This window comes from Cupressus sempervirens, chromosome 4, assembly GCF_028749045.1.
Source record: "Cupressus sempervirens isolate cs-2001-9-10 chromosome 4, ASM2874904v1, whole genome shotgun sequence".
Classification (NCBI taxonomy): domain Eukaryota; kingdom Viridiplantae; phylum Streptophyta; class Pinopsida; order Cupressales; family Cupressaceae; genus Cupressus; species Cupressus sempervirens.
The window spans coordinates 575,833,072-575,856,877 of record NC_143121.1 but is presented as its reverse complement, the minus strand read 5'-3'; the positions used below and the strand labels follow the sequence as shown (position 1 = coordinate 575,856,877).

Below are 23,806 nucleotides of genomic sequence, written 5' to 3'. Positions count from 1 at the left end.
AGTTAATTATGTATTCCAAGGAGTTCCATGAGGGAAAACTTGATCAAGGAGAAGTGCAATGGAGGGATGGTAGGACACTTTGGTTGAGATAAGACCATTGCCATTATTAGAGAACATTATTTTTGGCCTTGATTATCATAGGATGTGAAGAATTCTATGCAGAGTTGTCAAGTATGTAAAATAATGAAAGGATTTAGTCACAATACTAGACTCTATTAGCCATTGCCAGTCCATCGAAGCCTTGGGAGGACATAAGTATGGATTTTGTTCTTGGATTGCCAAGGACACAAAGGGGTAATGACTCAGTATTTGTGGCAGTTGATAGGTTCTCCAAGATGACAAATTTCATTCCATGCCACAAGACTCACGATATAGTACATATTGTAGATTTGTTTTTTAGAGAGTTGGTGAGGCTACATGGTCTCCCAGAAAGTATTGTTTCTAATAGCTAAATTTTTTGGGTATTCTGGAGGACTTTGTGGAAGAAGTTGAAGACAGAATTAAAGTTCAATTCTGCACATCATCCGTAGACTGATGGACAAACAAAAGTGGTGAATAGGAGTCTAGGCAATTTGTTGAGGTGTTTAATAGGAGATAAGCCCAAGGGATGGGATTTGATTCTACCACAAGCAGAATTTTCTTACAATAATTCTATAAATAGGAGTACTAGTAGATCACCATTTCAAATTCTATATGGGAGTAGTTCAAGGACTGCACTAGAGCTGAGAAAAGTGGAGCAAGGAGAGAGGACAAGTGCTGAGGCAAAAGACTTTGCTGAACATGTCAAGAACCTACATGAGGAGGTGTGAGCACATATTACCAAGATGAACTTACAGTTTAAGGCTAGGGAAAATCAAAAGAGGAGACATAAGGAGTTCTAGGTTGGAGATCAAGTTATAGTATACTTGAGGAAGGAACGATTTCCAGTGGCTACCTACAAGAAGTTGAAAATGAAGAAATTTGGCCCCTACAAATTTTGAAGAAACATGATTCAAAGAATGAATATGAGGTGGAGTTTCCAGATGGGATTCACATTTCTCCTATTTTTAATATTGTAGTCTTAATAGAATATCATGATGATGGTACAGATGACGAGTTGATACTAGAGCCATGTCCAATTCCTACTACTATGAAGGAAGAGATTGAAGAAATTTTGGATAGTCTTGTGGGTCAAAGTACCAGAAATAGGTAGTATGAAAAATACCTAGTGAAGTGGAAAGGATGACCAATATAAGACTTGACCAGGATTTCCACAATGAAGATTTTCCCATTTTGGTTTTCCTCTACCAGCTATAAAGTGACAAGGTCACTTTTCAAACTACCCTAGGTGTCTGATGTAGGAGCATCCAATGGTGTAAGGGCAATCCTGTATCACCCAAAAATATGCTTAGTGTTAGTTTTTGTTTAAAGAGTTTTCATTTTTGATACCCATTTGGTCAAATAGAGATTCCAACTCTCATAGTTCCATTATTTGTTTTCTAGGTTAGAGTTTCTAAGCACCTTGGGATACATACCAATGTAGAACATAGGTTATTTTGTAATTGAGACATAATTATAATGAGTTAGAGGGTATAAGTTGGAGGGATTATTATATTTGTAATTTAAAGTACTCCAGAAAAAGAATTAGGTCAAAAGGCCTTAAGGATTAAAAGTTATTACAATTTTAAGTTGCTTGGAGACCCCCTAAGAGCACTTCAAAGTCAGATTTGAGGCACTAAATGGAATCTTATAGGCCCAATAAATGGTGGATGAGTAGAGATGGTTCATGGGGCTGTGCAGCACTTGGAGAGCTTTCCATAAATGTAAACGGTTCATCAATCGGAGTCCTAGATCAAAAGTTCTGCCTCCCAGAAGTTGGACTACCATTTTTGGATTCTTCTAATTTTACACTAACTTCTAACATGTTTTATAGAACCTTCTATTTTGGTGGTGGATGTCAAACAACATATTCTAGATTTTATTCCTAACCCTAAACCTAATTTGGGTACTTAAGGACATTTCTAGCATTGTAAAGGTAGTTTTTTTGGGGGAGTTGGGAGAGGGTACTGTGAGGTGGATTTTTCTCTAGAATAAGACAACATTGTAAGCCCACTTTGAGTCAATTTTCATAGATCATTTTTTATAATAATATTCCCCTTTGCCTATTGTGTTTTTTTTTTTTTGGGTTGTGCCCTCATCACAATGTCTCAGTCTCTGACATCTTCAATTTTGGCCTTGTAACACTGGGTGACTATCTTCATAGTGCACTCATTACTATCCCAAGTTGTCATACTAGGAAATTGCTTGGTTGCATGGAAAAATAGATGTGTCAATAGAGATTCAAATATAAAAACTGCATTCTTAGATTTATTCAACTTTGCAATGTTATCCAACAATTGTGCTCTGATAATCTCACACATGTTTACCTTCTTCTTTTCAACAACCATTACATAAGCTATGTCTAAAAATCCTATAGGCATAGAATTTACTCTAAAATTGTTATTGAGCTTGTATTCCACAATCTTTCTCAATACTCTAACTCTAATGTCCTCAATTAGGTCAACTCTCATGCTTCTTCCATCAAACTTAGTCTTTAAGTTTGTTTCAACAATATTTTTGGCATTCCTATCATTTACTGGGTTACATCCTTCTTTCCTTAGATCTATGAACTTATGAATAAGGTCATTATCAATTACAACATGTGCATCACCTACCCAAAACATTTCTTTATGAATTCTTCTTAGGATAATCCTACTCCACTCATGATTATTTAATTCCATATAAAACATATACTTGATTAGGTTCAGTTCATTCAAGTATGCATTCTCAAGTTCTAGGGTTAGGTTCCCATTGAACATAACTCGTAAATCCTTGTGAATGTCCTCATCACCAATACTCTCAAATTTGCACTGAATATAGCTTCTAACTTCTACATGAAGTACATTAGGCAAGATTTGAGAAAATGCTCCCAAAGGATAATCAATGAGAGAAACAAATGGGTGTTTCTTGAACTTATATCTTGGTCTCTCGCTAACATCACATACTGATTAGCTTTCCATAATGCTAAGTGTTTATACTAAAAATTCCAACTAAAACTTCATAAAATACCTTGAATATCACGTATTAGGGCTTCTATAACTTTGCACTTCAAACACTTTACTTTTCTCTTTAATTCACTGCCAAATTTCTCACAAATTGCTCCAAACTCTTTACATGATCAAATTGTACTGAAAATCTTGTTCGCAATCCTTAAATCATTTCAAATTTAACTCTGCATTAATGTTGGAAATATAGATGAAGTAACTAAGAGGGGAGGGGTGAATCAATTACCACAAAAACAATTCCAAAAATCCCTTAGATGTCTATAATGCTTACTTATTACTGATACTCGATAAATAGTGCAAGAATACTATAACTCGATAGATTAACTAATTACTGATCATCTAGCATTCATAGTTATTAATATGCTTGAAAAGGTTAAATAAATGAACACAAGAGACACCAGATTTAACGTGGAAACCCAATATGGGAAAAACCACCAAGTAACTAGTCACCAATTTTCACTCTTCTGAAGTGAGCCCTATTAGGAGCCAACCCTGTTAAAGGTTACAATACACACTATTAGGTGTGACCTTGTTAGAGGATTTAATCACCCTATTAGGAGTGGCTTGGTTAGAGGTCTTTAGAACAATTCAACTAAACTGTCATCTTGTTAGAAGATTTACAAAATGGTTGTTAAACCAACTCTATAAAGAGATTATGGATTCACTATTACAATGATTAGAAAGCAACAATGAAGTGACTTGAATGATATGCAACTTATCTTTTGCTGATTATAGATCTCTGTGCTACTTTACTGGATCCTTACTGATCGAATACAACTTTGTAGCTCCTCCAAGATATCTAATCCTTCATCAAAATTTGCTCAATATTCGCTTATTCCATCCTAATCCATATATTCACACACACTCTCCAATTCACAACTTGAACATCTAAATATATACCTTTTAGATTATCAAGTCGGCTCAAATATAAGTTACAAAAACTAAAAAAATCATTACATCAGTCGGCTGCACGAAACAATTGAACTTAATATCAAAACAATAAAATCCTTCGTTGGCCGACCCAACTCGATAACCACTGCTCTAGAATGGTTTTCTAGTGTTAACCAAGTGAAGCTTAGTAAACATTGCAAACCCTGCAAAAATCCTTTGGAGACCGAGTGAACTTGGTTAGCACTGACCTTCCTTTGCTGACCTTGTGAGCTCAATAGACATTAACTTTCCTTTGTTAACCTTGGGAGCTCGGTTAACACTAACTTTTTGCTACATAATCCTTTGATGCCCTAGTGAGCTCGGTAGACATTAACTTTCCTTTGTTAACTTTGGGAGCTTGATTAACACTAACTTTCTGCTACACAATCCTTTGATGCCCGAGTGAGCTCGGTAAGAACTAACTTTACTGTGTAATGTTCAGGAATGTTCGGTAGACTCTGTAAATTGCTTTGTTGATCATCTGAGCTCGGTAGACTCTATTTGATGACTGATATGACATTTGTGTAACATCAAAGACAATACAGAATTAACAATTGTACAACAAATTGCTCCAAACTCTTTACATGATCAAATCGTACTGAAAATCTTGTTTGCAATCCTTAAATCATTTCAAATTTAACTCTACATTAAATGTGCATCTACTTCATCTTCAAAAGTTGTCTCTGATTAATAGTAAACTTGTTTTCTTCTATATGACTTACTGCAATCATGAAAATGTTTGCACACTTGACCATAGCTTAATTACTATGTCTTCTACCTTCTGCTAACTGTACAACTTCTAATTTTCTTTCTAAAATCAGTTCTGATCAACTGGCACTTTGCTTCTACTAGAAATTCTTAATTTAGATAAGATGAGTTACAAATAATTGATGACTTCAATCTTCCATCAAGTGCATCAAAATACTACTCTTCCAAAATTGTATGAGGGCTTTCTAGATTACTAGCTTTCACAATACTTCTTTGAATTCATCAACATGCTCTTTAATTTCTTCCTTTTGACTATTATTGCTGCCATTATCATTTCTTCTGTCATTTATGTTATTGTTCCTTTTGTAAATATGATTTTTATTGAAGTTTCTTTTGTCCATTCTACAAGATCTTGTTGTGTGTCCAAAGTCATTGCATAACTGACATACAGGTGCATTCCTTCTCTAATTGGTTCCATTCTGACTTTTAGGTGCTCTGCAATTCCTTGCAATATATCTTGGATTGTTACATTTGTAACATACAATATGGTTCTTTCCTCAATTAGATCTTTCTCCATCATTGTATCTACTTTGTAATCTTCCTCTTTCATTACCTACAGGTTAGTATTCCTAAACATTCTAGTATTTTCATTACTACTATCAAACTTAGGTTTCTTACAATCTACTACTCTATGTCCATAGCCATGACAATTACATCAATAGAAATTAGTAATAGGTCTAAAAGACTTACCTATGAAATCTCTCTTCATATGACCAACTTCATTTTATATGAAGCATCCACCTTTGAATTCATGTCCAACTTCCTTAGATGATTCAACTTTCTAGGTTCATCTTGTTTCTCTAACAAATGAAATAATTCAATTTCTTTAGATACTTCTATAGATATGCTTGATTCAATCTTACTTTGATCAGTTTATTAGGCTTAGGGGTTTCAATAGCTAGATATGGTTCTTTTCTAACTTTAGTTTTCTTAGCTAATTTTTCTCCAAAAAGATATCCAAGACCTATCTTATCATAAGAGTGTCTCCGATAAAATATATGTTAATCAATTTTCTCACTACTAGTAAAAAGCTTATCTGATTGTTTTTTAGCCTGTTTCAATTCTCATTTCACAATGGTGTTGTACTTTTCTAGTTTTGCATGCTTTGTTTTGATAGAATCTAATTCAGATGTGACTTGAGTCAACTAGGACCTAAGATTTGCAATCTTAGTTTTTAGATGTGGTTCATTGTTACTGTCATCTTTCTTAAGACTCAACTTAGGTTCAACCATTTTTAGCTCATGTTTCAAGATCTCATTTTCTTTCTTGAGAGTTTCTACTTCATCATTATCACTAATATGCTCATTTGATTCCTCACCAGATTTAGATAATCAAACTTATCTTTCAGTTTACCAATGTAGACTTTTGCATCTCCATACCTATCTTTCAAGTTATCTCTTTCTTCTATAAGAAGATCATTTTTCTCAAGAGCTTCTTCGAGATTTCTTTTTAAATGCTACATATTCATAGAGATATTACTCAAGATGTTTATCCTTTTATAAGTAACTATGCTTTGATACCCATTGTCAGAAATAGAAAATATTGAGGGAGGGGTCGGGGCGATGAATTAGTATTCTACAAACCTTATCCCACAATTCAATATTGTTAATTACTTTATAACTTGCATATGAAGGTAAAACAACAATATTTAACAACAAATAAAACTATACACATTGAGAACTCATAACACCACTATTTGTTAACTAGGGAAACCCTAGCCAAGGGAAAACCCTGGTGGGGATGATACTCACAAGATGATCCACCACACAAAAGATCTTGTTAAGGATATTGACCTTGTTGAGAGTCTATTAAATACATATAGTGTCTTGATTCCTTGTTAGAGGACTATGCCCTATTAAAAGCCTCAACCTTGTTAGGAGTTTCTTCAACCTTGTTAGGATTTGGTAGATTATACAATGTATGCAAGAAGAGCCCACTACCCTAACATGCAATATATAAATAAGTTTCTTCACAAGAATAGATATACATACAATACTTGTCTCATTATTGTATCTTGCACTTTCTTTGATCATACATTATATTTCCCATCACATAAGGCTCACATATCACTTATACATCATTCACAATAGTTTGCATCACATTCACACTACACATTAGTTGCGTAAGATATGATCTTTACTTATACCTAACAAATTATCAAAACTCTAATTAGTTAGCCTTGATGCTTCCACACAATTGGATAATTATAAAATAACTTCAAGGTTAACATATAGGATGTCGACTCATCATGGTTAAGTAATTATTTTGTTACCAAAATGATTCCTTAAGATATACAATTAATTTTACTATTGTGCTATGTTATGCTTTGTTAACTACCTGTACTAGTAATTCTACTGTAACTAACACCATATTGTCTGTACAGATCTATGCACTGACATACATCATCATGACATTGTCAACTATCAATTCATAACTGCGCATGTGCTAACTTAAAATTTGTCATCTGTACATATTGAATCTTTCTCTATGCTATTACAAACTATATAATACTTAGACAATTTTCTATCTCTAATTACATAATGAAATATCAAAAATATAGGTTTCCATAAATGACAACACTCATACATCTACCTATCCATATTGCCAACAACTTATTCTATACATCTTGACAACTGACTCATCCTTGGACATCTTTTTGGCTCAAGAAGATCACAACAATAAAGAATGAGCTATTTATTATATCAGTCGAACATTAGTCTCATATGAGATGAATTGCAATGTCATTGAGAAAGCCTGCTTGATAATCGTTTTCGCTTCCTAGAAGTTGAGACACTATATGCTCACTCATACTACAATACTAATTGAAAAAAAAATGATCCATTAAAGTATTTTCTAAGCAAGGCTACTCTAACAAGATGACTGGCTCAATGGGTCATGATACTGAGTGAGTTTGGCATTGAGTATGTGGAATAGAGAGCCATCAAGGGAAAAAAAATTGCTAATCAATTGGTAGAAGCATCATGGCAAAGTCACTAACCACTAAAGATTGTATTTCCTGATGAGTCCATTCTACTACAAACACACCAAACATGGACTATGTAGTGCCTGCCCCTAGTTTACATTTTGTTGTCATTATTGAACTCTTTTAGGCCAGTTTTATGCTTGATTACTAGTAATATTGTTTTAAGATTATTAGATATTGTCTTACATTCAATTGATTTATGATGAGATTACTTGGTACTCCATATTTCATGTATGCATGATGATTATTCAGTTATTTCAATTATTGATGATGATTAGTTAGATGGTTAATTATGTATTTTCTTATGGATACTTACTCCATACTGCATGTGTATGGTGTGCGTGTATGTTTTATTTATGTATGGTGTTTCTGATGCGGTTAAGGAAGGGAGTCATAGTCACCTACTAATCAGGATTTACACGATGCACCACTTCCTGCCATTACTTGTTTAGCTTAAGAATATTGTGTTTGTACATGTGTGGATTTTATGCAGGTTGCAGGTACCGAGTATCGACTTCCCTGAATTGCCAGGATGAGCATACCCTATCACATTATCTCAATGGTAAGAGAGGGGAGGTAAATTCTTAAGTCCAAACCCTAAACCTTTAAGTCATTTGTCCTAGAAAATTAGGACAAGTATATGAGTTGACTACCCTTCGAATGCATTGAATGAAATTAATTCATGATTATAACCCTTTAGTTTGATCTTGTACATGTTTTTCTATGATGGGTTTTCATATTCTGTTTTATGAGTCTTTGGTGGGTTTTCTATTAATTAAGTCAAATTAAATTATTAAATTAATGATTTAATTTAATAGAGAATTATTATGGTATTTTAATATTTAACTATATTTAATTAATTGAGAAATCAATTAAATAAAAAGAATTAAATATAAAGATAAAAGTTCAATTTTAGAACGTGATAATATTTATTTAATTTAATAATAATATATTTAGAGTTCATTTTTAAATAAATGCTAAATATTATTATTATTTAAGTTAATGAATATTTTATCAATTAACATTTCAAAAATAAATTAAAACATGAAAAGATATTAAATTATTAAGAGTTTTAAAATTGCATTAAGTATGCATGAGATTAAAATATAACAAATTAATTAAAAAGTGAAAAAAGAAATTAATTTATTAAAAGCTTCATGGTTGCATGATGTGTGCATTAGATTAAGTTTAATAAATAAATTAAAAGAGAAGTCAAGTGAAAATTAAATAAAGTTACTTAATAATTCATAAACGTGTATGGAAAAGATAAAAGAAAAGTTAATTTAGAGTTGAAGTCTGGTGAGCAAGGAGTTCTCCGGGGTGAATGCACAATTAGTGCCCCGATTTAAGGAGAGAATTCATTATCAAAAATTGGGGGGTTCATTTTCAAGGGACCGCGAATTTTGGAGAAAGAATTTTTGAAAAGGAGCAGGTTCTGAGAGGAGGAATCTCTCTACAATTTTCTTGGACGTAGCAATTAGCATCAGTGTCCAGGTAGACGCTTGTGATTCTTCACACAGTTTATTATGCTCTTATTTTTCTATCTTCATCGTGTTTGTTGAATGGCTATTTGGATATTTCTTGTGACGGGTGCTTTTGATTCTATGAATTTCCAGTATGCATGCTAATTCCTTTGTATTCGTAGAGGTTGAAAATTCTTAGAAAACCTCATCCATTAATTTTGCAAATAGATATTAAAAAACGGGGAGGGTTTGAGATTTAAAAGAAAATTTAATTTAGAAATTCAAATGTTAATCGAACCTTCCTATTGGATAATTTGAAATAATTAATTTTGAAATTGGAACTTCTAGATTGGGAATTTGAGTGTTTGTTTGTAATTTCCTATCAGATTAATATGGTAATTGTTTGTATATATGTGTGTGTGTGTGTGTGTGTGTGTGAATAAAAATAATATATATATATATATTTATTTAAATTATATGTGGGGGGGGGGGGGGTGTGGGCGGTGGGGTGGGTTTACCCACCGCCCACCTCACCTACTGTACTTGTCGGCAGCCGCAAGCCAGATTGCTAGCTGCGACAGCAGTATTAACAATTGCCTGCAGCAGTAGTCAAGCTTGCTACCGCCCCAAGGCCAATGAGTCTTGTAAAACTAAACGTATGTTTTATAAAGAAAATGCGAATTAATTTAGTTTTTTTTTAAGTTGTTTTTTTAATATTATTAAATTTAGGTTGTATTTAAATTATTAATTGTTAATAAGATTATTAATATTTTATAATATATTTATTAAATAATTTAAGGAGTATTAAATATTAATCATTAAATAATTGTAATTAATAATTATTAAATATTAGTAATTTTAATTATTAATTTTATTAATAAATTTTATTTATTAGTAATTAATAATTTTAATAAATTATTAATGATTGGTAATATAGTTAGTTTTATATAGTTATTATTTAACTTAATTAAATGTAAGTTAATTAAGTTGAATTAATACTAGAAGTTATTTAATAAAGATATAAATTTATGTAATTAGTATTATAATACCGATTTTAAATAAAATTGTATTTTATTTTAAAATTAATGAGTATTATTTTATTATTTTAAATAAATAATTACCTATAAGTCATTTGGAATAATTGACTTTATATAAATGGGGTAATTTTATATTTTATTTGAAGAGACAAATGGATTAACGTGTAGGGTAAACTATGAAACTTATTTACTTGAAAACATATGTTAAACTAGAAACTAAAACATTACACTTAACTCAACTGCATGTTTTCAAATCAAACCAAACTACGACACTATTATGTTTTTATGTGTTGTCTATGTTTTGGGGTTTCGAAGTTTGACCTAGTGTTGACCAATTTTAGGATGTTACCAAAGGCTTGGGGGTTATGTGATTGTGATGTTATGATGTTCGATTTCGATTCTTTTTAACCCAACCATGGTAATGTGTCTAGTATGCTCTATGATGTGTGTTGATCTATTGATTGGTATTGCTTTCCAATGTTCTTGTGTGACACTGAGGTGAATGTATGACTCACTTGACTTAACCATTTTTGAGTCTTCGATCAATACTTTTGTGATGTTTTCCAGTTGCTCATGGAGAACTGATGTGCTATTATCTTTTTGATGCTTTCCAATCACTTGTATAGGACTGAGGTGATTTTTATATAATTTTTTATTTGTGCTTTTATGAGCCTAGGGTAGGTAATCTACATGTAATGTCGGGAAGTGGCTTGCAATGGGGGTCGAGGCCCTAAGTGGTTCCTAGGGTAACCCACTGTAAGTTGTTTAATAAGTGAAAACATTACACTAAATGGGAATAAAATAAACCTAATAAGAGTCTTTGTATGCTCTCGCCCATGCCTCGAGTGCTAGTATAGACTAGGATGGGAGTAGAGAGAACACTTGGTTGTGACCTTGCATTCGTAGTATGCCTTGTTAGTACAAGAGGATACTAGTGGCCGCATAGGGATCGCTAGGGGGTCAAGGTCTTGAGAGACTGCTAGGGTAACTCTAGCGTGATTCGTGCGATGACACTTGCCGGCTTACATAGTAGGTTTCCTACGTGTCTTGTGTGCCTCTGGGTATAGATGTCCACCTATCTTGGAACCCTTGAGTTAGGATACTTTTAGGATTTCCTGGACTTAGAGAGTACTTTTGATATGTGGTTTGATATCATGTTTGGGACTTGAGACTATCTCCTCAGCACGGTGGGAGTGGGCCATTTAGGTTCCACGCGGTCGAGTGGTAGTGCATTTTACTCTTACCATTGAGATCTGTCTATGGTCACCGTGGCTGGAGCTTCCTTGTTTTCATTTTCTTTTCATTCTATTTATGTATCATTATGATGGATGGTTATATTGTATATGGATGGATGTATCTTGTATAGTGGATGGTTTCATTTATTTTATTGTACTTTGTATTATGGATCTGAGGAGGATGATGTATTTCTATTTCTACATATGTATATTCTTTTAGCCTTTCATACCCTATGACATGTACAGTGGATCATTGAGCATTCCAAATTTTATTGCCAAGTGGCATTTAGAACAAATGTATATTATTTAAATGGACATTGGACTTTTTAGTTATTCTTTCATATGGATGTGGTATTTGATGGACTTAGAATTAATTAAATTTAAATGTGATTCAACATCATGGGATCCTTAAGGAATGTAACCTATTGTGTATGCTTATATTTGATTGTATGTTATTGCTTCCACTACTTTATGTTTGATGTGTATGTTATACTTCTTGTTCAAAAAAAAAATGCTTGGCAAACTTAGTAAAACTTTAGGTTATTAATTTTGGTTCCCTTGGTGGGGCATTACAGACTATGTTCTTTGATAGATCATTCACACAACAAGGATCAGGTGTTGGAATACTATTCATCACAACACAAAATTACTCTTTACCCAAGGCATATAAGATTCTTTTTCCTTGTACAAACAATATTATTGAATATGAGGCCTTAATCAATGGGATGAAGATCACCATTGAATGGCATGTAGATGAACTAAATATCTTTGGGGATTTATAGTTGGTGATCAACTAGGTTAGTGACATTTGTCAAACAAAGGATGAAAAATTGATGCCCTACAAAAGAATGGTTGATGATATGAAGAAATACTTTGCACATGTTACTTTCTAGTAGATTCCTCAAGTAGATAATAAGGTAGTTGATGCAATTGCCATGCTAACTTCTATGTTACAAATTTTGGAAAATGACTTTAGACATGAGTTCCTAGTGGAAACATATCCTACCTTGCTTATGACTCTCCTAAATCCTGGATGATCTATTCTGTCATAGGACATGATTCATCTTGCTATCACTACATATACTCCTACTTACATTACTAGATTGTTCAAAATACTCTCACCCAGAATTAGAAATGTCATCTTAGCTGGAATTCTTCATGGTATGTCATCCAGTACACTCCTTAAGTGTCTAGAACCCGAAGAGTCAAAATGTGTGTTAACTAAGGTACATGAAGGCATTTGTGGATCCCACTCAAATGGCCTAACACTGGCTCACAAACTTATTAGAGTTGGTTAGTATTGGCTAGAAATGGAGAAAGAGGCAATAAAACATCTTAATTCTTGTAAGCAGTGCCAACTCCATAGAAATTTGATTCATGCTCCACCCAAGGAGCTAATTCTATTCATCACACTTTGGCCATTCAAGAAATGAGACTTTGATTTGGTGGGTCACAATCACCCTTCCTCCTCCAATGGACACAAGTTCATCATCACCGCTATAGACCACTTCGCAAAGTGGCTAGAGGAAATACCTCTTGCTAAGGCCAATGGAAAAATTGTAGCTATGTTCATTCTCAACTACATCATCTACAGGTATGGTGTACCCTCCTCCATTATCACTGGCAATGAGGGTCAATTCAAAAGCAAATATTTAAAAGGGCTATGTTTAAAGTTCAAAATCACATAACATTGGTCTTCCATCTACTACCCTCAAGGTAAAAAACAAGTGGAAGCATCCAATAAGGCCTTTCTCAAAATCCTAAATCACATAATTAAAAAATCTGGAAGGCATTGGCACCTTCAAATCAATTTGGCTCTATGAGCTTATAGAACAAGTATCAAAATGCCTATAGGGACACCAACCCTTCCTTTGGTATATGGAGTGGATGTTGTCCTTCCAATTGAGGTCAATATTTCTACTTTGTGAGTCTCTCTAAAGGGCCTCATCACTAATGATGACTATAGAATATCTTGGCTACAAGAGCTATAACTATTGGATGAACGTCAGCAAGTGGTGTCCAATCATCTATGAGCTTACCAAAAGAGGATCTCCAAGACCTACAACAAGAAGGTTAAACCACAAGACTTCCAAGTGGGTGACCTCATTCTAAGGGAGAACCCTAAGAATCAACAACATCAGGTAATAAGGGAGATTTTAAGCCAAACTGGCTTGGTCCATTCATCATCACTACAATGTTTAGATTAGGTACTTATCAACTCTCAACTACGAAGGAGAACTACTCAAGGAGTCGATCAACACCCTTCACTTGAAAAGGTTCTACAACTTATCCTCTTTGAAGCTCTTAGTACATATCTAAATGCCTTAAAAAAAGTCTAAAATTTGCAAAAACTCCATAAAAAATCTATTATCCTCATGAAAACATAGAAATAGGTGCCTTGATAATACCAAAAAGAGAGAGAGAGAAAAGAGCAAAAAAAAAAACAAGAAAAGTGTCATTAATGAAAACTTGGCAAATAGACATCGTGGTAGCAAAAATAGAATTTCTGCCAAGAAGGTGAAAACTTAGTAAATAGGCACCTTTTCTTTTACATTTAGGACTAACTATCTCTTTCTGCATTTCATTCTTTGGAATCAAATCTCTCTATCTATTGTTGCCTACTTGGTTTCTTTGATGTCATATGTTCTTAGATTGATCACACATTAGTCAAAGAGGGACAAATGTAACCACCTAAAAATGGTCATCTAGACTATTAGCCCCCTTTTTCAGCATTTTGGCTAAATTAATTAATCATTTGCCTAAGCCAAATTGCTAAGATCAATTTACTTGATTTTAACCTATAGTTTGACTATATTGTTCTAAGCTCATATTTGACTAAAAGAACATGTCCCCTTTTAATTAAATAAAAGAACCAATTCTTCTACTTTTAATTAAATAAAAGACCCTATTCTTCTAACCCACTCAATGTGCATACATAAAGCCCTTTTCTTGTTTACAAATTAAAAGAAAGGGCTTTTGTCTCACATGAAAAGTCAACTCCCTTTCATTGGTTGAATTACTCTTGCACATGGATCATGTCAAAAGTCAACCCCACCCTTGATCATCCATCCCTTGATCTTGGTCTCCATCGTCCATACACCTTTAAAAGAAAGAGCTCTCCCCTTCTCAAAGGATTCATCTTCTTGAGTATTGTTATATTGCAAGTTTCTTGATCAATTTCTTGGAACTTTGTGGAGAACTTCGCATTCCTTATCTAATTCTCTCATCACCATTGCATATTAACTTTGATTCATATAGTGTAGCTTTCCCTTTTGCAATAGTTTAAATCACCTAGTTTAACTAGAATGACTGTTGTAACACTCTCATTTTGTTAATCTAGTTGCACTGTGCATATCATTTTAGCATAGCTCATTCTTGCATTACATGATTGAGAGTTCTTTTTGACACTTGCATTCTTGCTCTTGTCTCAAAAACCTCCCATTACATGCTTTACTAACAAGGGTTGCATCTCAAAAGCTCAACTGAGAGCTATTCATATTGCTCAAAACACTCCTTTGCACTCCATGGATAGGGAGCTCTAAGCCGCCATTCAAGCATTGCAACTCATGAGATCACTTGGATAGAAGCGTTTAGAGTGGTGCACATTTCTATTGTACAACAAGATACTTATGAAATCATTCAATGCCAATTTAGCTATTTGACAAAGTCAAACAACCAATGAAAATAAAATATTGAATTTGAAGTTGCTAAAACATAATCGTTTAGCATTAATATTTATTTTCTATAATTTTAAAATATGATTTTTCTCAATTTCTATTGGTTGGAACAATGAGAAAAATAATTTATGATTCATAAAAATATGAAATAAAAATATGAAATTTATAATTTGAAGCTTTCTCGAAGCTTCCATTTAACCATTAAAAATGTTTTCTGATTCTTCAAAAAAAGAAAAGACATATCACTTCTAGACACAAGACTTTTTGGAAACTTCTATTTAACCATTAAAAATGTTTTCCAATCCTTCTTGAAAAATGTTCAATTCTATGAAGGAGGTTGTTTGGAGGTTTGGTTTCTTGTTGAAATTTCATGCCCATTGCCTCAAGCCTAATTCAAACAATAACAACAAAGGAAAAGTCATGAGACATTGATATTTGAGGTCCTTTTTGGTGGCAGAATGGGGTAATTGTCCAAACTTTTTAAAGATTTGAATCTTTTATATCTATAAATTTTAGAAAGTCTATTCAAATTCTTCCCCCCAATTGTAACACTAGAACACTCCATTTGATATTTGTACGAAATGATTTCTTTTAACTAAAGCAAATGACTAGTATAATTTTGAAATTTTGCAGCTGTACGAAAAACATAATAAATATTTTATCAAAATATAGCAAGTGACTAATATAATATGGAAATTTTGCAACTTAACATTGTTAATTATCCCTGCATTTCTAAGCACTGCAACATCCTCTTGGTTCTCAATTAGCTCATCCATAAGGAAAGACAAATAAGAAGGAAAAAAAAAATCGAGTTTTCCTCCTCCAAGATTAGTTGAGTTTCATATACATAATGAGCCCTCACGTTCATAACAACTTCTCTCTCTTGTGGTAACCACAGTTTTACTGGTTATTACTACTTGTGGGAAGACCAAGCATCATTAAAACAATCAACTATTAAGAATAGAACAAGATGCCTTGGTAATGAGAAGGAAAAAAACACTAATAATTTTATGATATTATAAATTAACATGTATGCTTAGATTAATTAAAGCTATTTAATTTTATATTTTGAGCTGATTAAATGATTTTATTTCAGTGATCAAAGCTACTCTCATCATTATTTTTCTTATAGTTCCTTATGAGCTGGAGCTTCAAAATTTAATGATACGTATTGCAATCTTTTGCAATTTCTAATATCAATTATATATCAAATTTCTCTTGACATGTTAATTTTAATGAATACAACAATTATTTTTATTTTTATTTAATTATTTATTAAATTAATAAATTTATATTTATATTACAGATTTTTAATTAATATTTTATTTTATTTAGTCTCACTTTACATTTAACTAGTTTTTTAAAAATAAAATTTAAACAAGCAAAGTTTTATATATATTTAATTTTAATTTAAAATATTTTAGCCAAAGTAAAATATAATTTATAATCATTTATACTTTATTTTTAAATATGATTCAATTATTGATATTTTTGAAATGATTAGCTTCCATGGTAACAATGAAACTCCCCCTCCAATCTTATTTTGTCAATGCTTAGCAATGGGTTTAGTACAAAAGTATATTATTTTGTTTAATATTTCTATATTCATATTTGATTTTGCATTGAGATACCTTCATTAATAAAACTTAAAAACACAATGCATAGGAATTCCAATGTACAAAATCTTGACATAAACTTGAAAGTTTAGTCATTCAAGCATCCCTATCGTTTTCTTGATTGTTAGTTCAATGGGTAAAAATGATGCATGTTTTGAGTCAAGACATCAATGCCTCTTTACTTATGAAAATTCAATCGATGTCATAAATGATTCTTATTCTATTATTGGATGCACAATATCTTTCAAGATTGCACTTAAATTTTGATACATATACATATTAATTTAAATTTATTAGAGGTATTTTACATATCAAAGTTTCAAGCCAATAATTTATAAATTTATTAGATTCCATGATTTCTTACTATGTGCTTAGCTCAATTTTATGCCTTACAACTTGTAAAAGTAAATATGATGCACCTGGTCTTCATGAATAGAAAGCCCCCCATGACATATGACATTTTGTTTCAAGCTCCAAATAAAATATACAACCCACAAATCCCACCAAAGGCAGGGACTTCCGTACTTAGGCCCCTTCTTTTGAGAAGTAATTTATGAAAACATATCATTAAATAATTTAAGAAAACATGTTTTAGAAAGTAAAAATACAAGTTGTAAAGACAAATATTCATTAATACAAAATTTTCACAATAAATTCACATGTACAAAGTAGACTCACATGTACAAAGTAGACTTATCATCCTTATAGAAATTTTAGATGAAACATAAACAAAAAGAATCCAATTCTCATTCAAACTATTCAAATTTCAAAACTACATTAAAATTATCTATCTCAACGAAACATTTTATATTCTACATTTAACTCTGTATTTTTTTAATAGTAATTATTCAATTTCTTATTCATATTTTATTAGTTAATCAAGATTATTTAATACAGAAATTGGTCAAAATAATTTTTCTTTTCAAAGATTTAAATCATTTATTTCGAATGAGAAAGTTTAGATAATTCGGGGCTATCCTCTATCAAAAGTGTACAATTGACCAATTTTATTTCGAATGAGAAAGTTTAGATAATTCGGGGCTATCCTTTATCAAAAGTGTACAATTGACCAATTTTCGAAAGATAAAAAATATCATGAGTTTTTTTAAATCAACATTTGTTTTTAAATAAATAATTTTTGTAGAGAAGAATCACTTGAATCTGAATAGATTAGCCTGTCCCAATTCAGAAATGATTCTGCCCCAATCGTGATCTTTAAATTACGGTACCGGAGAACTGTTTTGGGCAGTTAGTGTGAGGACTGCCAGCAATTGTTTTCAGTGAACGAATCAGATAAACATGTTGCAGAATCCTTCTTCCCTGGTTGAGCTCGATCTGAGCGGATGCCAAGACATTGAAGCCCAATTGCCTGCAATTGATCGGCTATCTAATCTGCAAATTCTGAAATTAGACCAATGTGAAGCTCTTATACAGCTACCTTCACAGCTATGCAACCTCCTTTCGCTCAAAGATTTCTCTGCCCAGGGCTGCCAAAATCTCAAAGAATTGCCTTCCAACTTTGGGAACCTCAAAAATGTGGAGACTTTGAACTTGAGCCACTGCACTCGGTTAGAAGATCTGCCTTTGAGTTTTGGAACCCTAACTTCCCTGCAGCGTCTCGATCTCTCCTTTTGCGATTCTCTCACATCTCTGCCCGAGACATTCGCTAATCTCACTTCTCTGCAAATTCTAAGTCTCGAATTCTGTCAAAATCTAGTGAGTTTGCCGTCAAATTTCGGCAACTTGTGCTCGCTGGAGACTTTGGAACTTTCCGGATGCGAGGATTTGGAGAGGCTTCCAGCTGGATTTGGAAATCTGAAGTCGTTACGTCGCCTGCGATTCCAGCAAGACCGGTCGATCTGTTCCGGCATGGAAACCCTGCCTGAAAGCTTCGGTGAGCTCTCTAGTTTGGAAGAGCTTAGCCTACGGTGCCCTAATTTAGAAAGTCTTCCTCAGACGTTTGGTAGGCTCAAACAGTTGAGATATCTGGATTTGAGCGGCTGTGAAAATTTGAGGTCTTTGCCGGACGACTTTGGAGCGCTGGAGTCTCTCAAAATCCTCAATATTCAATTTTGCATCGGGCTACAAACTGTCGGGGGTGATTTTGAGTCGTTGATTTCACTGAAGGCTGTGAATGCAGCAGATTGTTATTTAACTGCGAGTGCGCTAGATGCGTTTTTGGGGCATAAGGGTTTAATGCTAGTCTATATTGCCGGGAGTCGACAATTGATTGAGCGGTGGGAACAAGTGAAGGGGGAGTACATATTGTGGGTCATCTGCCAGCGACCAGCCGCGGTAAGGGTTTTGAAAAAAAAAGAATTTGCACTCTTTTGGTAGATGGAATTTCCTCATTTAGAATGATAAAAGGAAAGCGCAAACTTACTTTATAATTGCAAATATATTGATTGAGGATTTACTGAGCACCAATTCTCCATTGTTAGAACTATAATATAATAAGGGATTAAAACATTCACAAACACAATTTTCAGATCACCGTTTGGCATTTTAGAGACAATTCAAGTGCCTACTTTGGGGTCAATGCCAGGAGTTACCCGGTTCGACTTGCGTATGCAACATAATGCCTTAAAAAATGAAAAGGAATGGGCTACTTTAGGGTCCACAATCCCAGGCACTAGAGTAAATGAAACCACGGTCATCCCACTGGTTGTATTCAGACTGTTAGTTTCGCGGCATACGAGACCACCGCACTTGACTGTGCTTAGACTCTGGGATGTAATTACCCTACGCCCTCTTGTTTTGATCCTGCAGTACCTGCATCTATCCAATTCAAGCACAATATGACACTTCAGTCTGACACAAACGTCTGAAGTGTGACAAGAAATAAGATTTCTACATCGGGATATAAGAGATGTACTTGCAGCTGGAGTAAAAGGACACCAGATAAACTATAGGTTGATAATAGAAACAATTAGTGAAGAAACTCTTTTCCAAACACCTATAATGGCTTGTATAACATTAATCGTGAGCTTAAAGCTTTTGGGTGAAACAGGGCACTGACCTAATTTATATGATGTAGACTACATCTTGAGGATGGGTGGTCACTAAAACAATTAACGAAGGAACCATTTTCCAGAGCCTACAATGACTTGCATTACTTTAATCATCAAGAAAAAGCATTTGGGCGAAACAAGACATTGATCTAATCCATGTAGTCTACACCTACATCTTTGACCTCAGGCAAAATTACTATATCCACAGAGAGGGAAGAAGGTTAGCTCAACAGACAGAAATGCTCATGCCTTCATCCACAACAGCATCACTCACTTGTCAAAGTGTTCAGATCGGTATAACTCAGTAAAGATGTGCTCCAAGAGCCATCCACTCTTTTCAACTGTACTGAACTAGGCCAGAATTCTTGAACTAAACTTTCTCAGATCTTTAATTGGAGGAATAACGTCTGATGTAATACTTTCTAATTGTTTTGCTGGTTTGGAAATCCTCTAGGTTTAAGCCTATTTTGTGCATATATCTAGGTGTGAATTGGTCATATAATGCATAAATACGTATGGTAAAGAAATACTCACTACAACATATAAAGGTTCACTTCTAATTAATTCTACAAGTCTTGAAACTCTATTCAGTTCTTGGCTAGCATTTGATGAGTTTACCTACCAAATGCAATGGTTAAAGTTCAAGATAACTCTTTTCTTTGAGGCTCTTTATTGAATAGAAAGAGATAAAGGCCCATGCACACAATTTTGTGTTCATCCTATAACACATTCCGCAAGGCCACATTTCTCTGTGGCATTACTCTTTGAAAGGGTCAATACTAGATATAATATTCTTCATTAATAAATGCCTTGGACCAAGGGGATGAGGCTGGATACCTTAGAAGTAAAATGAAATTGCTGCTAGAGCTTCACCTAACATCTAAATGTGGCAAATTTTTCCTTAAATAAAGAGGAAGTCAGATATTTATTTGAATCAGAAATGATTAATCTGTTTTAAAGTTTTTTATTTTCTTAATTAACTGTAATAGCTGCCTTTATATATATGATAAATTGTAAGCATTTTTTCATCTCAAAGCTGGCTTTTAGGAGCTGTTATATTCTGATAATGCGAAGAGCCATTTCTACAGTCACAGCACAGAGAAATATTCTGCGTAAACTTTTTGATTTGTGCAAAAAATTAACCTGCATTACCGTATTGCTTTCCCATACCTGTCCATTCTGTAACCGAAGATAGTTGAAGTAATAAACATTGCAAATATCTTTGTGTTAGCTTTTCATATGGATATAATATATCATATCTTGTGCTGTAAACTTTCCAGAAGTACATAGCTGTGCCCTTTTATTGGTACCTCCTTGCAGTCCAGGAATGTTGTACACAAACAACTTATATTCTATCTTCTTTTGAAATCTAATTATATCTCCGTTTTGACGTGATCCTTTACTCCATTTTATCCCTGAAATTAATGTGAGAGAGTGGCTTTATCTTTGGCAGGATCTGATTTTTTCTGTCAAATATTCCTCGCTTTGATGCTAAAGTTTGGCAGGACATGTATTTTTCATTAAAATCTTCCTCTCTGATGGCTTCTTTTCAGTTATTGAATAGTGGATCTCTTTTCTGGACGGATTATATTTTATTTCAGTGTAGCCTCCAGGAAGCTTCTTTGGTTCAATAGGCTACCCCAAGAAATGGCAAATTAATTTGTTTTGGCTTTATTTGTTTATGAATCTTCATTTTTAATATTTTCAGAATAACTTGAAAAATAGTTGAAGGTTTTGGCACTCTTTGTTTTGGTTGGGATTGTATTTCAAATTCCTATAGACAAATATGTATTGCTAACTGATCCAGATTCTTTAAGAAGAGCTAACATTTCAATACACTTATCCAAGGTTGAGAGAACTACTATCATGATAGATTGCATAGATTGAGTCTTAGAAATAGCTGTCCTATTTGTACATATGGATTTTCTCTAGAGCATCCCAAATTATTCAATTTTGATCCACATATAAAGGTTGAGAAAGTAAGATCATCTTATTTTAATTTTTTTAGTGATTTATGCTTAGAATTTAATTATGCATAAGAGAATCAGATTACAATTATATATATGGTTTGAATTAATTAGATTTCAGTAAAGAATAAATAAATAAAAATAAGTAAAAAAAATCACTAATTAAAAAATGGTATCTCTCGGCATCTTCTTCATAGATTTTATAATATATAAAAATATGATATACCAGGAGCATTTTTTTAATCTTAAAGCTGTTTTTTAGGAGCTGTGGTATCCTGATTTAGAGATGTATGACAAATTAATTGTAATAGCTGCCTTTAGAATTAATTTGATATATAGTAAACATTTTTTAATCTCTAAGCTGTTTCTTAACAACTGTTACATTCTGATCTAGAGATATATGACAAATTCAAATTGCTTTTGTAGGAGGTAGATTGCTTTGATTGGGATGGTTTTGAGTCAGTAGCCCGAGAAACTAAATCTGCAGCCTTTTTTCACCATGGGTGTAAATTCCTCAGTGCTGATGGGAATGTTGAGGATAACTCCTTCCTAACGTTTGATACCAAATTGGCCCTCCTGTTTGCTAAGTCTAAGGTGTCTTCTTCTTCTTCATTGGAAATGCTGAAGAAGAAATGTGTGGAGCTTGCCTCACAAAATTTCCAGCTCATCTACGTGCCAGTTTGGGAGCAAAGCAAAGAAAATATTCAACAAACAGTAGTCAGTTTATTACCGCCAGGAGCTCAGGCGTGGGCCTGGGTTGGCATTGAGGGTAGGATCAAGGATATATTTGGGTTTTCCGTAATCTTTGGTGAGGTCAGCAGGAAAAGAGAGGTGGAGAGGCTTGGTGCTTTTATTCTGACAGTAAGTGTATCAGTGGATGAAGAGGGTAACAAATGCTTGGGTGATTTAGAGCCAGTCTTTCCAGAGGAGGAAAACAGTGACACTTTTAAAGCATTATTAGATGATGCAGGAGGCTTCAAAACATTATATGGCCCCATATTGGAAGTAATTGAGCTCATGATGGAAGCATAATATCTCTGACTAGCTATATGCTTAAGGTTTTGCAAGGTTTTCAGTGGACCTTTACATCCTAATAGTTTCTAGCTCAAAGAACCCCTAAAATGTAATCTATCCATCTTAACCTTTTAATGATAACATTTGTCGGTGCCTTATGTACCTCTAGCTGCAGGAACAATCAGTCAACCTGGTAATTGGGTGAAGGATTTATGCCAATAAATATGAAGAGGAAGGATATATAACTTATGGACAGAGACTGTTATAGTATATTGTAAGAGAAATTCCATGCATCTTGGATGTGAATTTGCAAGTACATGTAAGAATGTATGTTCATCTTTATTCACGGTTACAATGAATCATGAAAATTGAATCTTATTGTTAGATGCTTTAATTATCAAATGAATTATTTCATCTGGAATGTTGCTAAACATCCAAATTGCAGCAATTTTTTAGCACCAACTGCAAGCCCCTTGACTCCTTATGATATCTATGTTAGATATGGTTTTCTAAAGATAAATGTGTGGAGTGAGCTTGTTGGGAACTTCATAAAAGAGCACACAAGGGTTGATGCCAACATACTCAATGATGAAAAATGGAGAGAACATAAGAGATGAGCAAAATGGCTTGATGCCTGACAAGTAATTAAAGTTTGGTTTTCTAAAGATAAATGTGTAGAGTGAGCTTGTTGGGAACTTCATAAAAGAGCACACAAGGGTTGATACCAACATACTCAATGATGAAAAATGGAGAGAACATAAGAGATGAGCAAAATGGCTTGATGCCTGACAAGTAATTAAAGTTTGTGTGGAATGCTGCCTCGACATCCATAAGTTAATGTTTTTCCCAAAGCTTTCTAGACACAATCCATGATGAAGATTTAGTTTGACGTAATTTTTTATGGATGCAGTTTGTGTTTGCCTTCAGAAAAGCATTTAGAACTACATAGATGCCTTTGAAGAAAAAGTTTGGCATTTATAATAAGGTGGCAAGAGGACAAGGGGCTATTCCTATCGAGCATT

At 33.5% G+C, this 23,806-nt stretch overlaps 1 protein-coding gene across 1 annotated transcript; it reads left to right on the top strand.

The window, feature by feature from the left end:
- The first annotated feature begins 17,958 nt into the window (after window positions 1-17,958).
- On the top strand, window positions 17,959-23,178 carry LOC149562507 (uncharacterized). The gene is made up of 2 exons (XM_089825992.1): window positions 17,959-19,087; window positions 22,197-23,178. Exons 1-2 carry the CDS (start codon window positions 18,092-18,094, stop codon window positions 22,800-22,802), a joined length of 1,602 nt encoding a protein of 533 aa, XP_089682118.1. The 5' UTR covers window positions 17,959-18,091; the 3' UTR covers window positions 22,803-23,178.
- Window positions 23,179-23,806: the final 628 nt, after the last annotated feature.

Coding starts and splice junctions, on each gene's coding strand:
- LOC149562507 (XM_089825992.1), top strand. CDS start 18,092: ATGTTGCAGAATCCTTCTTCCCTGGTTGAGCTCGATCTGAGCGGATGC. Junction 19,088..22,196: donor TCTGCCAGCGACCAGCCGCG/GTAAGGGTTTTG, acceptor TTGCTTTTGTAG/GAGGTAGATTGCTTTGATTG.